General features: G+C 44.6%; 1 protein-coding gene across 2 annotated transcripts in view; it reads right to left on the bottom strand.

The window, feature by feature from the left end:
* The window catches only part of PRSS12 (serine protease 12), a 223,810-nt gene that overhangs the window by 63,479 nt on the left and 144,141 nt on the right, over positions 1-16,190 (bottom strand). For both annotated transcript variants that reach the window (XM_063458263.1, XM_063458262.1), the window contains exon 9: positions 14,946-15,148. In XM_063458263.1, coding sequence (XP_063314333.1) covers positions 14,946-15,148 — 203 coding nt within the window. The remainder of the gene's footprint in view (positions 1-14,945; positions 15,149-16,190) is intronic.

The following is a 16,190-nucleotide window of genomic DNA, read 5'->3' as shown; positions in this document are numbered from 1 at the left end:
ATTCATTCTCTCTACCTTACCAGAACTCTGGGGTCTATATGCAGTATGAAGCCTCCACTTTATACCAAGCATATGAGTCAGTTGTTGTAGGCACTGGTGAACAAAAGCTGGACCATTGTCCGATCCTATAGAACAGGGTAGTCCATATCGGGGTATTATTTCTCGTAGCAGGAATCTCACAACTTCTCCTGCTTTCTCTGTACGAGTAGGACATGCTTCTACCCAGCCTGAATAGGTGCACACAATTACCAGCAGGTAACGATGTCCACCCGATTTAGGCATCACTGTAAAGTCAATTTGTAAATCGGACATGGGGAGTCCCCCCATAAACTGAACTCCTGGTGGCTTTACTGGTCCTTGTCTTGCATTATTTTTAGCACACGTTACACATCTTCGTACAATGGCCTGAGTCAAGTTGGACAATCTTGGTATGTAGAAATGTTTTCTGAGAGATTCTTCTGTGCTGTCTCTCCCAGAATCTGTCCCGTTGTGATAATTTTGGACAATTTCTACCGCTAGTGATGCTGGTATAACTATTCTTCCATCTTCTAGCTGATACCACTTGTTCTCCAAATACTTTCCCGGTTCAGTCTTTAACCACTCCTCTTCTTGAGCTGTATAAACTGGAGTCCATTGGGACAGTGGAGTTGGTATAAGAGCAGCTATATGCCCCACATACTCCTGTCTTCCTGATTCAGCAGCACGCTTAGCTGCACTATCTGCCATCCGATTTCCCTTGGTTACATCACCATCTCCTCTCAGATGCGCTCGACAATGTATGATACCGACTTCTTTCGGCTCCCACACTGCTTCCAATAGTTGTAGGATTTCAGCTGCGTATTTGATTTCTTTGCCTTCTGAATTCAGTAGTCCTCTTTCTTTATACAAAGCTCCGTGGGCATGAGTGGTTAAAAACGCATACTTAGAGTCCATATAGATATTCACTCTTAAACCTTCAGCCAATTGTAACGCTCGTGTTAGTGCTATCAATTCTGCCTTTTGTGCTGATGTTCCTTTCGCCAGTGGCCGAGCTTCTATCACCTTGTCTATTGTTGTTACTGCATATCCTGCATAGCGGATCCCTTCTTTCACATAACTACTGCCGTCGGTATAATATTGAACATCAGGGTTCTGGATGGGAAAATCACGAAGATCTGGTCTACTTGAGAATACTTCATCCATTACTTCCAAACAATCATGTTGACTTTCAGTAGGTTGTGGCAAAAGGGTAGCTGGATTTAAGGTGTTTACAGTCTCTAAATGCACTCTGGGGTTTTCACACAACATTGCTTGATACTTGGTCATACGGCTGTTACTAAACCAATGATTTCCTTTGTAATCCAACAACGTCTGTACTGCATGTGGGACTCGTACATAAAGTTCTTGACCCAGAGTGAGTTTATCGGCTTCAGCTACTAGCAGGGCGGCTGCAGCTACGGCTCTTAGACAAGGTGGAAGTCCGCTGGCCACTGCATCCAATTGCTTAGACATATAGGCAACAGGTCTTTGCCATGATCCCAAGTACTGTGTCAATACTCCCACAGCCATTCTTCTTTGCTCATGTACATATAAGTAGAATGGTCGTGTGTGATCAGGTAGACCTAATGCTGGGGCACTCATCAAAGCCTTCTTCACATCTTCAAATGCCGTTTGCTGTTCTTGGGTCCATAAGAAGGGGTCGTGCTCTGTACCTTTGATAGCTGCGTACAGAGGTTTTGCCAGTATCGCATAGCTGGGAATCCATATCCTACAGAAGCCTGCTGCCCCCAAGAATTCTCGCACTTGTCTTCTATTCTTGGGTATTGGTATTTGGCAGACAGCTTCTTTTCTCTCTGGCCCCATAATCCTTTGACCTTCAGAGATATGGAATCCCAGATACTTGACAGTTGGCAAACACAACTGAGCCTTCTTCCTGGACACCTTGTATCCTGCCTTCCAGAGAATATGTAGTAGATCGTGCGTTGCTTGCTGACATTTTTCTTTTGTAACTGCTGCTATCAACAAGTCATCTACATATTGTAACAATACACATTCTCCTGGGATAGACTCGAAATCCAGTAGATCTTGACTTAGAGCTGAACCAAATAGGGTAGGTGAATTTTTAAACCCTTGGGGCAGTCTTGTCCAAGTCATTTGGCGTTTTGAGCCCGTTACAGCGTTCTCCCATTGGAAAGCGAAAATACATTGACTTTCTGCGGCAATTCGGAGGCAAAAGAAGGCATCTTTGAGGTCTAAGACTGTAAAGTAAGTAGCCCCGCCCGGAATTAAAGCAAGCAGGTTATATGGATTGGGTACAACTGGATGTATACTAACAACCGCATCATTGACTGCTCTCAAGTCCTGCACAGGTCGATACTCATCTGTACCGGGCTTTTGAACAGGCAGCAATGGGGTGTTCCAGGGGGAAGTACAGAATTTTAGGATACCATACCGTATGAACTTATCCAGATAGGATTGGATGTTCTTCTTAGCCTTCTGTGGGATGTGGTATTGTCTTAGGCTTACTGGATAAACCCCAAGTTTCAGTTCAATTTTTATAGGTGGAATATTGCGGGCCAGTCCTGGTGGGTTGTTCTCTGCCCAAACTCCTGGTATGTTAAACAATGTCTCATCACTCCTAGGGTTTTGGCTAGTCAACACTGTATAAAGTCGCCACTCTTCTTCCTTTGGTACGGATAAAGTCATAATACCTGAAGGTCCATTAAACTTTAAGGATGTTGTTCCATTTGGTAGGAACGTAATCTGCGCTTGTAATTTTGATAGCATATCACGTCCCAGCAATTGGACTGGACATTCAGGCATATAAAGGAATTGGTGTTTTACTACGTGGCCTCCCAATGTACAGAGTCGACTTTTAAGAACCGGTTTTTCAGCACTTCTTCCAGTTGCTCCTATCACAGTAATAGTCCTTCCAGATGGAGGAGCAACTAGATTAGTCACCACTGAATGTTCAGCACCAGTGTCGATCATGAACGCACTCCTTTTTCCCCCTATTGATACATCGACCATAGGCTCCGCTCGACCAAGGGGGATGGAGCCCGGTCGGTATCAATAGTCCTCCATGACCGTGTCAGCCAATCCTACAAAGTCCCTACCTTCTCTATCGCGGGACCTTTGCGCTGCTGGAATATACCTGTCTTCCCTAACACTTCCTCTGTTTCCATTACTCCCTCTATAACCATTACTCCCTCCGGGGCCTCCTCTACCTCTCACTCTGCCTCTAAAGTTTCCGTAGCCTGCCCTGGGTTGGTCTCTCTCGTACTGCTCTCTTTGCGGACATTCGTTCCTCCAATGCCCTTCTTCCTTGCAATACGCGCATTGATCCCTACTCAAAGGCTCTCTACTCCATCTATTATTGCCTCTATCTGGGCCCCGTTTATCTACGCCTGCGATCGCTACCGCTAGCATATCAGCCTTTTTACGCATCTTGCGCTCTTCCTCTTTCTTACTTTCTGTATCCCTGTTCATATAGACCTTATTTGCTACCTCCATTAGTTGGGTGATGGACATACCTGCAAACCCTTCTAACTTTTGTAGCTTGCGCTTAATATCTCCGTATGCTTGGCTGACAAAGGCGGAGTTAACCATTCGGGAATTGTCTGCGTCTTCCGGATTAAAGGGGGTATACAAGCGGTATGCCTCCAATAATCGGTCATAAAAGACACTGGGCGCTTCATCGCTTTTCTGAATCACCTCAACTGTCTTCGACATGTTAATAGCTTTCTTTCCTCCGGCTTTCATGCCAGCAATTATAGCGTCTCTATAGGCTCTGAGTTGAACCATATCAGCACCATTTACATTCCAATCGGGATCAGTGTTGGGATAATGTGTTGCGGCCCATGCTGCTGGATTAGCTTGGTTCAAAACACGGGCTCTATCCTCTAGTGCTTTTATGGCTGCTTGATTTATTCTTGTCCTTTCCTCATTGTTAAATAAAGTCATTAGTAACTGCTGGCAATCAGCCCATGTCGGATTATGCGTCTGTACTATTGAGGTGAACAGATCAGTCATAGCTTGTGGTTTCTCAGTATACGAGGAATTATGGGTCTTCCAGTTTAAAAGATCGGTTGTGGTAAATGGGACATATACGAAAACTGGGTCAGCGTGTGCCATTTGACCTGCGGCATCGATATAAGCTGACCCGGGATTCAGACGAAGAGGCATCTGATAGTGCTTTAATTGTTGGGCACCAGTCAACTGTCGGGTTTGGATGGGGCTACGTAGAGAGGCGTCAGTCATGGGTTCCGGTCGGGGAGAGATAGGGTATGGGGATGTGGGAGGTTGGTTTTGGGAAAAGGTCGTAAATAAAACACTTCGAGCCGAGCTAGATGAAGCTTGACCGGAAGTCTGAAGTGGCGCCAAATCAGGATATTCGTTTCTAATGGGGGTGGGTTCTGGTTCCGGAAGGGGAGATTTAGTACGAGGGGGGGTGGATCCTGTACTGGAGGAGGAAGCGGAAGTGGATGGGGGTAATGAGGGGAGGGGTGCAGGACTTCCTGCATTTGCGTCACTTCCTCTTAACGGAAAGTAAGGGGGCGGCAAAGGGATCTCGGACTCAGGGGGCGTGTCCAAAATGGGCCTAACACCAGTCCTAGTGGACGAACAAGTCCTAGCTACCATGAGGCGACACTGCTCCTCGTGGCATGTCTGGAGCCATTTTGGCGAGTCATTTACGGCCTGTCTCCAACAATCAATATAAGGAAACTGGCCGTAAAGTTCAGGCCTACCCGATACAGCCACGTGTAAGCGCTGTACCAGAGTTGGATCCAAACTGCCACGTGGCGGCCATGCCGCAACCAAAGTAGGCCACTCCCTAGTACACAAAGTGACCAAACGTACAGGAGACATTTTAACCCCAAAATCACAAGTTTTGAATCCCTTTTTAAAATTCTTCACCATACAACCTAAGGGATCCGGAATCGTTGACTGCGACGCACCCATACTTAACAATGGAACGTCGTCGACAACGAATACTATACACGCGTACTATTCAACAGTCACACCCGTTTCCTCTGGCAACAGCACCACGTGGTACGGTTACCAAGTGAAACGTACACAATAACAATAAACACTCAGGGAATTCCCGTACACACACAGCTGTTACACCAGTCACTATATAATCAATATTATGCCCTTTGGCGTAACTATACAGTCACCCACGCTATAATTCTCTATATACGAATTACCCGTCTATAACACACCCCAGTAACATCGTCTTTTACAATTAACGGTTACAGTACGGTTAGCATAGGTCAAAGCACAAGTTAAGGTCACAATACAATTATTAGTGGTTATGGTGTTAAACATGCAATGGACAACAATGATTAGTACTTATATACAGTGTCAGTAAATATACAGGGTTATGGTACCGTGCACTATAATACAGCAACACACTATTAACACTCTCGCTAGACGGCTGAGCTCGCGCTATCTAACAAGATATACACTTTACTAAACAATCGTTAACACATTTACAATTCCCAACTAAACTATTGGCCAGTACCTTGAATGGACTACCTAAAACTATATACACCCGTTTTGGTTAGCCACACTGCCCAATCACCACATATATAGCGAGCTAGAGAACCGAATTTACACAGGCGCCTCTTAGTCGCACTATCAAAAGTCTAGTGGGTTCCAAATTTACACGCCTTCCCACTTAGCCCAGATAGGATGAGAACTAGCGAACCGAATTTACACAGGCGCCGCTTAGTCTCCCGGTCCCTCCAACCTAGCGAACGTAATATACACCCTAGAACGCTAGTCTAGACAAGACACCGGTGTCCGGCTAGGGCTATTTACACCAGGACCCCGCCTGACTAACCAAATCAAACGGTCTGACTAAAGAGCGTTCGATCGAGCGGTGCGCCTTCGCTCCTTCCCTCCGACAGAGGGGGCAGATACACAGATTCAAACCCCTTTGGGCCTACCGCACAATCGGTATACCCCTAGTGGGTCCTGCCGTCTAAAACAGCAGTTGTCTTACCTCCTCGTTCCTGAACCTGAGTTCACACTCATCGACGGGGACACCCCAGCACTTCTCACGTAGAGGCCGATGATCTCCTGGACAACAGACCAGTGGCGCCGAGACGAAGGGAGGTCCACGCAGAAGTTCAGGGGTGCAGCCGTAGAGAACGTGGGCAAAGATAGACCGTCTCACGCCTCTGCCTCTCAGCTACCGTTGAACGATGAGTTTCCCGGCCAATGCACCAAATGATACCGGAGAAACTGACGGAAGCGAAGCACAGAGAGATGGACACAGGTTTTTTCAGGAAGGAAGAGATTCTTTATTGGATCACCGATCGGGACTCAGAGGGACTAGCGTCACCAAAATACAGCAAATTCTGAGCCCCGGACAATAGTGCAGGCTCCTTATATAGGCACATAACTCCTCCCATATTAAGCTCCACCCGCACATTCTCTTAACCAATCAATACAAATAAGAATTAACTTCCTGTTTGACCGCATGGCTTGTCCAGCACAATGGAGGAGGGGAATACTATATCCTGTATTCTTGCACATGCTCCGTACACTACTGATCGTATCTTGCCTCGTGCAACCAACTGATCGATACGTCAGCATATGCACGTACACATGCCACGTGGTAATCTCGGCCTACTAAATTTATTTTTACCGAGATTCCACCACACTCCCTCCTGCCGGTCTCTCAATGTAGCGTGGCCGGGCGGCGCGGAACGCGGGACAGGAACCTCTGTTTCCTGTACCCGGCCGCCGGCGGAATTACAGGAAGTGAGCACCGCCGGCGGCCGGGTACAGGAAACAGAGGCAGGAATGAAGAGTGGGGTAGGGACAACTGAGAACTGAGGGAGAGGGGGGGGAGTAAGGAGAACTGAGGGACGGGGGAGGAGTAAGGAGAAGGGGGGTAGTAAGGAGAACTGAGGGAGGGGGGAGTAAGGACAACTGAGGGAGGGGGGGAGTAAGGACAATTGAGGGAGGAAAGGAGGGAGGGGTGGGGGTGTAAGGACAACTGAGTGGGGGGAGTAAGGACCACATGGGGGGAGTAAGGAACACATAGGGAGGGAGGGGAGTAAGGACCACATAGGGAGGGAGGGGAGTAAGGACCACATAGGGAGGGAGGGGAGTAAGGACCACATAGGGAGGGGGGAGTAAGGACCACATAGGGAGGGGGGAGTAAGGACCACATAGGGAGGGGGGGAGTAAGGACCACATAGGGAGGGGGGAGTAAGGACCACATGGGGGGGAAGTAAGGACCAAATAGGGAAGGGGGGAGTAAGGACCACTGAAGGAGGGGGGGTAAGGACCACTGAAGGAAGGGGGTAAGGACCACTAAGGGGGTTGGCAGAGGGAGGATCACTAAGGGGGGGGGGGTACCACTAAAGGGAGGTAAGGAGGGAGGACCACTAAGGAGAGGGGAGAAGGGTAAGGACCACGGGGGGGGGGGAGGATAATGACCATTGAGGGGAGGGAGATTACCACTAAGGGGGTGAGAGCACTATGGCACAGAAGGGGAGAATACTGAGGGACAGGAGGGAAGGGGAAATCACTAATTGACTTCAGGGGAGAGCACTATGACATTTTTTTTAAAATAAAGAGCTGCTTCCCTCTCAGTCCCTATCCTACCCCACAAACCCTCTCGTTTACACTACATACATACACAATGCATCCCCCCCCACACACACACACAGAAACATAAAATGTATCCCTACTAACACACAGACACACCCGAAACACACAATGCATCCCTTACGCTCACACAAACACTCATTCTCTTACACACAGAAACAAAATGCATCTCTTAAACACTCAATGCACCCCTTACAGACACACACTGTATTCAATTGCATCCCTTACACACACACACACACACACAGAAACATACAATGCATTCCTTACATACAAACACACACTGCATCCCCTATACACACACACTACATCCCTTACACAAATTGGTATCCCTATACACTACATTCTATAAGAACACACACACATGACATCCTCTGCCATAACACATAAAACATCCCCTAAACACATACACTCCACTCCCTGTGAGAGAACTCATGGGTGGGCCATATAGGTGGATTTATGGGTGGGCATTGTAGGCATACTCACGGTCAAGCCCTGGGGGCCCAGACCTTGAGCTGTGTAAGGGGCCCCAAAAATGGAGCTGCTTCCTGTTTGTTAATTGTTGTGAGCACTGTTACAAACAAACAGTCTCCAGAGAGCCTCTTCTACACCAGACCTGTGGAGACAGACTGAGCCCATCATCAGCCTCTTGTCCTCATCTGGTGTTAAGTAGGCAATCCAATATATTATTAGTGGCACTAATCTCTAATTTACCTCACATTAAATGGATACTATAGTCACCAGAAGCACTACAGCTTAATGTAGTGGTGCTGGTGGCTATAGCCTGTGCCTGTAGGCTTTTTAATGTAAACACACTGTCTTTTCAGATAAAATACACTTTGTTCAGACTGGCGTTGGCCCATATGGCAGAGCATATGGGCGGGGCATTGTGATGTCACATGGTGGGCAGGACATATGGGGGGGCGGCAAAAATTTTTTTTTGCCTAGGGCGGCAAAAATCCTTGCATCGGCCCTGCTGACACAATACTGTACGGAAAACATGACGGCAACACACCTGCACCAATCATCTGGGAAGCCCATAATTGCACGATACGGGTATTCTTCATAGCAAGGGGCACCGCGAAGAAAGACAGGGAGACTGTGATCCGAGACCTCACGGACAAAATCCAGGACTTAAAAACCCAACATAAAACTGCACATACCCTGGACACCTATCAAGAACAAGCTGACATAAGGGGGCAACTATCCTCTCTCCTTCAAATTCGTCTCCAACGCTCTCTCCAACACACCAAAGCATTTCTTTACATGAACAGTGAGAAATGCGGTAAACGTCTTGCCACAATTATAAATAAGAAACGTAACAAAACGTACATTACCGGCCTATGTGATACCCAGGGCCAGCCACAGATAATGCCGACACGCATGCAAAGTATCATGCGACTATTTAAAAAAACTGTACTCAAAGACCTCGTCCGCGGATACCTCACAGGTCACCCTGACCATACTAACATATCTGGCCAATAATCTTCACATGAAAATCCCAGTGGCAGCGTCCGAGGCACTGGAAGCCCCAGTGACTATGGAGGAACTGGCGTTGGCAGTCAAGACGTCAAAGCCAGGCAAGAGCCCGGGTCCTGACAGACAGACGATATGCTACTACAAACAGTTCTCAGATGTCCTATCTCCACATTTCCTGTCAGCTTATAACTCATCGACGCAGGGACAGAAGCTTACCTCCCATACGCTCAAGGCAAACATAGCCCTGATACCTAAGGAAGGCAAGGACGCGGAGCACTATGCCAACTACCAGCCTATCTTCTTATTGAATTGCAACATAAAGCTTTTGCCAAAGTTCTGGCATCCAGGCTGGCACCCTACCTACTGTCCCTTGTGAAACCAGACAAAGTAGGGTTCATACTGCAGAGGGAGGCGAGGGACAATACCTCCAGAACCCTGTCTTTGATCCATCACACTCAGCAGACAGGCACAGGCCTTCTTCTGCTTTCGACCAGCTTTTGATAGAGTAAGCTTGGACTTCCTGTTTAGCACGCTCCTAGCTCTGGGGATGGCACCATATATGTACGCAGACAACCTAATTTCTCTCTACCTGAGACAACCCTCCCCAACATTATGTGAGAATTTGAACTCTACAGAAGGATCTCTAACTTCAAGATTAACCTCACGAAATCCAACCTGCTCAATATCAACCTACCGGCAGATAGAGCCGATGTACTACACCAGAGCTTCCACTTTCACAGGGTAATCAAATACCTAAGGACATGGATAACCCGAGACCTCAATCAACTATATAGTCTCAACTTCACCCCAATGCTCAACAATTTCAAGAAAAAGAAGAATGTAAGTTGCCTCATTTCTCATGGCTTGGCCGCGTTGCAGTGATAAAAAATTAATCTCTTGCCCTGCACCTTGTACCTGTTCCAAACACTTCCCATACTGATCCCGGCAGTGTACTTTATGTCTCTGAGGTCTCTGATGATTAAGTACATCGGGGGCCCGGGCATACCAAGATTCCAGCTGGCGGCTCCCTGAAAGCACTTGCATGGATGAATCCACCAATGGGACGACGTATCTCGCAACATTAACCACTAGTGAAGGCCATCCTGAAAGTATGGCACAGAACGGCCCCGCAGATGGGCCTCTCATCTTTTCCATCCCCTCTCTACCCATTCACGAACACTTGACTGACACCACTGACACACATTCAAATAAGACACATGATGAAGGACAACAAAATCAAACCCCTCAGTGACTTCCTTGATGGTCAACACATTACCTTCCTACACAGACTGAAATCCAAACAGATCCGACAGTTTCTGAAAAATATACCACAGCACCCTGACCTCAACAGGACTTTGATCCCGTTTGAAAGCCTGGGGATAGACCAGGACCCACTCTTGCATGCCATCTCCCACCTATAAACCCTGCTTCTACACAAAAGGAACCTCCCACCGCCTCCTTACATGGGTGAATGGGAAACGATGATGGGTGACACTTTCACAAAACAACAATGGGCCAAAATATGCGACCTTACACACCACTGCGCACTGGCAAGTAAAACCCAAGAGACGGCATACAAAGTTTTGACCCTATGGTATAGAACACCGCAAATCCTGCAGAAAATGATCCCAGACCCTTCGTTAACAACCTGGTTTGATGGAATGGAGGAACTATGTGGACTTGAAGACTTGATGTTCACAGCACAGGGCAGCTCACAAATGTACTTAGACATATGGACACATTGGCTAGTGGAAGGCTACCGCCCAGATTTCCAAAGCATGTTGACATATAACCGACAAGGGGACGACACGGGGAACGGGGAGGACACACAGGCACTGACACAGACTTAGATGGGAACTTCGGGTTCCTGGTCCACCCAAGCTGGTGACCGACACTCCTCCACCCTGGTCCACCGCTCATGCCTGAACCACCACATACGGAGGGCGGGAGAGGGAGGTGGGAATGAGGGCCCACATAGAAGCCAACCAGGCGGCAAGTCCCGGGGGCTAGCTGGTGGACTATCGTGCAGCGCTGTACGTTGTATGTTAGGGTAGAACATACAATATGCACAGACCAATAAAAAAAGGTAAAGAAGGCCATGAGCTAAGATCAAGCCATTTGAGCTCTTTTATCAAAGTGCTTAGATAGCTATCCTGTGAGCTTACAATCTAAATTAAGAGAGTCAGTATTGCATTTTTCTGGGTTTGTGGACTGAGGCCTAAGGAATGTCATAAGAAAAAAATTAAACAGAAATGCCCATATATCCCTAAAATACAACTACATCCATCAACACGCATTAGCTTATACCAACCTACATTCAACAACATGATACAAAACTTCATGTAACCATGCCTGGCCACCTTGTACAGCAATCATGGATCTTCATATCTTGGCTCATTATCACATCATAAACAAAGCCATCAGCCACTAACACCCCTAAAACACCTGCCTGACATGCATCATCTAAGTGCCAGTCTATCATTGGCTGACCAAGCCAATTTATCTCACCTTTGTTCATTCATGCAACAATATTTGTGGGTTATGCAACTGAGATTGTGCATTGTATTGAAGTAACTCTAAAAGATTAATCAAAGTTAACACAATTTTTAAATAGTAAATTCAAAACTAAACTAAAAATGGTCAAAAAGCCTGCTGATGTAGATTATCAAAATGCATTCAGAATCTAAACATTACAATTGTACGTGGACTACTACTGCAGCATGCTAATTTGTGCTGATCGGTACCTAAAACCCTTCTCAACACCTTCTGTCCAGGCTAGGGCTGCTGCCAAGCCGATATTTCACTGGCACAGCTGGTGTGTGAGGATGTCTCGCTGATGCCAGTGTACTGCAATACCAGCACTATTTTTCTCCAACTGGACTGTGGGAGAGTGGTGAGAGAATATTGACCTCTATTATGTATGGCATGTACACACATATACAAACAATGACACCCACTACACACACAATGACACACTGCTTCACACACTCAGTATATATACTCAGACGCAGTATGTGCACAGACAAATCTAACACACAATGGTACACTGCTATACATTCACAAACAATCAGACACACTATGCACACACTGCTGTACATAAAATGACAGTATAGTACACACAAACTCAGACAAAGTACACACAAACTCAGTCAAAGTGTACACACGCTGACACCCAGTATATACACTGAACAACACGCTCAGAAACCGTACATACACACACCCCTACACATACACAATTTTACATGCATATTCAGACATAGTACACACATGGTAAATTTTTTTTAGCAATTTGGGGAATTTTTTTTTTCATATGTCACCCCTTTTGATGTTACATAACATCCAGTGAAATCACTCCAGTTTTTCACGTTTCGGCTGTCTGGCCTGGGTGCCTCAGTGACCTGCTTCCCCCGCTGCACAATATGTCTTCAGGATACAGGTATGTGCCTGCATCTCCTCTATTTTTTGTTGGATCTGAGGCTACCTATATCTTGTACTTGAATGTAAATTATTTATGATTGCCTGTATTACATGCAAGGTATCCTGGCAAGGGTATTTCACTGTATGCTGCCTGATTCATTTTGTTTGCTATTCTAGTTGTTATGGCAACACAATTTTGACCTGCTTTTCCTCTATATTAATATGTATTATATTTATTATCACTCACATGATGTATTGCCTCTGGCTCAGCCCCTCCAATCCCAGATGTCCACACAGTGATGCTTTTTTGTTAATTTTCATGTGGGCCTTAATTTATGCCATTTTGTTTTAGTTTGGCCTATTGTGCGACTTTAACAGAATCAACAGAAACAACAGATCGTACAAGAAAATGGAGGTCATAAACATAACTAGGAATTTTAAAGCACATAATTATTATTAAGTGTTCTTGCATAGCAAGACCACTTAATGTTATCTCACATATATATTATTATTATTATTAAGTGTTCTTGCATAGCAAGACCACTTAATGTTATCTCACATATATATTATTATTATTATTCTTATTATTCTTATTATAGCCAAATTTGCCACCCTAACTCCTCCCACAGTTTTTACACTACATAGACAAAAATATACCAAAACGTGCAGATTGTTCCCGATCGGATTGCTATTACTTTGTGGAACGTTTCGCCGAATGGTTCACGGAATATCGTCGTTCTTGTGGCGAAATTTGTCCCATAGGAATGAATGGCAAAGCTAGAGTGGGAGCTGGCAAAAGCTGAAAAATCAGGACATGATTTCTAAACTGCCACCACTCCCTCATTTTCAGGCCCACCTACACAAATCTTATATCAAAACGTTCAGCTATCCCTGCTGCCACTAGAAATGTCCACGGCTAAGCCATAGTCCTGATAGTTTTCACAATATGACCATTTGTTTGCAACTCACGCCTTCCATTGACATTCATTGAAACTCTACTCTGCAAAGCTCACATTTGAAGGGCATTTTCTAAACTGCGACTGTGCCTTCATTGTTAATATCTCAGAGACATACTATACATCAAAATGTAGGTCTGGGTCTTGTGATTCTCACAATATAAAGCTCTTCACTGTAGGATTCATAGTTTTAGAAATATGACCGTTTGAAGATGGCAACCGCAAAAATACTCTGACCTGTGCCAGGCTGCAGCAGCAAGTGATGTCATAGACAAAGCATTTTACACCTGCTCATTTTTTTATAACTGTATGTTTTAATGTAACTGTGAAGCACTTTGGGCAACAACATTGATATTAAATGTGCTATATAAATAAATAATAACAGTTACTCCGCCCACTCCAGTTGTAGACTACTGGTGGAGGCAAGAACACTTCCCACAATTTCCCCAGAAATTGTAGCTTTTCTAGTTCTTATTATTCTTATTATAGCCAAATTTGCCACCCTAACTCCTCCCACAGTTTTTACACTACATAGACAAAAATATACCAAAACGTGCAGATTGTTCCCGATCGGATTGCTATTACTTTGTGGAACGTTTCGCCGAATGGTTCACGGAATATCGTCGTTCTTGTGGCGAAATTTGTCCCATAGGAATGAATGGCAAAGCTAGAGTGGGAGCTGGCAAAAGCTGAAAAATCAGGACATGATTTCTAAACTGCCACCACTCCCTCATTTTCAGGCCCACCTACACAAATCTTATATCAAAACGTTCAGCTATCCCTGCTGCCACTAGAAATGTCCACGGCTAAGCCATAGTCCTGATAGTTTTAACAATATGACCATTTGTTTGCAACTCACGCCTTCCATTGACATTCATTGAAACTCCACTCTGCAAAGCTCACATTTGAAGGGCAATTTCGAAACTGCGACTGTGCCTTCATTGTTAATATCTCAGAGACATACTATACGTCAAAATGTAGGTCCGGGTCTTGTGATTCTCACAATATAAAGCTCTTCACTGTAGGATTTATAGTTTTTAAAATACGACCGTTTGAATATGGCAACCGCCAAAATACTCTGACCTGTGCAAGGCTGCAGCAGCAAGTGATGTCATAGACAAAGCCTTTTACACCTGCTAATTTTTTATAACTGTATGTTTTAATGTAACTGTGAAGCACTTTGGGCAACAACATTGCAATTAAATGTGCTATATAAATAAATACTAACAGTTACTCCGCCCACTCTAGTTGTAGACTACTGATGGAGGCAAGAACACTTCACACAATTTCCCCAGAAATTGTAGCTTTTCTAGTTTATCTTGTTGCCTCACATCCTTTTTACCAAAACATATTGAGTTAAGTAGGTAATGAGTTTTTCACAGTACAATTGCCAATAAAGTACATAGTAGAATGAATATATCATTGCTATTAAAATAAAGGATAGTTTGTATTATCTAGCTTTATAATTCAACAATTGATAGTACATACCTTTAATCCCAACATCTGTTTTTTTGTTTAAATAATCACAGATCACACCAGCATCTTCACTGTGACGACAGTTGTGTTTTCCAATATCTTGCTTGATGCAATCTGCCAAAGACCTTTCATTTCCTGTACACTTCACATTATCCACATGAATTGGCCCTTTTCCTTCTCCAAAATAAGCCATCGTCCTGGCCTTTGCTGGACCCCTAGAATTTTCATTATACACATCATTAAACGTAAACAAAATCAGCATTCACGCTAAATGGTATTACACAGTGTTGGGGGAAGCAATCCATAACTAGATCCCAAAGTTAAATGATAAACATGGGTAAGTTAAGAAGACTCTGATACCAGTAGTTTTGGACTATTGTTAGTACCCTAGTAATGGTTGTGTGTTCATATTATAAAAAAATGGATGCCCATTTGAGAACTGCAATTGAACAGCTAGTAAAATAAATAAATAAATAATAATAATTATACTAAACACACATGTGGCGGAATGTTGAAGCAGTAATGGATGGAGTTAAGGATAGTCAAGATTTGAAACCTGCTTTGTCAATGACAGTGTTATTTACTACAATGAGATTTGCCGGGAGATCAAAGTGAATTTTCCATCTATGGTAAATTAGCTGAACTAGGAGCATAGCTTACTTGGGATTTTTTCAGTTCAGCTACTTTGTCCTTAAATTTGAAATTTACTATGAATTCCTGACAATTCTTACTTTAACAAAAAGTCCTGACACTAGGAAGAAAACCAGAAAATAATAGATGAATCCAGTACATAATTGCTGTTGGAAGAGAACTTTCAGGGATGTCATGTCATCTTATCTCCACATGTGCAGAGAGCTAATACTTGTGATAAACAAAGCTCCATAGGTACAATAAGCCCCCCACAACCTGGGGTCATTCTTCAATTTTAGTTTCATGCTATACTAATAAAATCTAAATATGAATACATGCCTCAGACTTGTAGTATTAACGCAGATAACAAAAGCTAGTAGTATGGTAAGATACTCTCTGATTTGAAATGGTTTGTAGACAATTGATAGACAGATAGAGTTATTTACTAGACTACAAGTTTTCTTGAATTAATTCCAATGACAAAGCTGGGGCAAACATTTTCCCATTTGGAATTAATATACCCATCCTACCTCGCCTGCCCACCCCACTCTCCCTTCCTCTCCTCCCTAGATCCAAGGGCGTTGTGTGCGCTGAGCAGATGAGAATGTCCAATAAAATGTTTCTATA

Source organism: Pelobates fuscus, chromosome 6 (genome assembly GCF_036172605.1).
Source record: "Pelobates fuscus isolate aPelFus1 chromosome 6, aPelFus1.pri, whole genome shotgun sequence".
NCBI lineage: Eukaryota > Metazoa > Chordata > Amphibia > Anura > Pelobatidae > Pelobates > Pelobates fuscus.
Note: the sequence above shows the minus strand (reverse complement) of the source record. Positions and strands in the feature narration are given on the sequence as shown.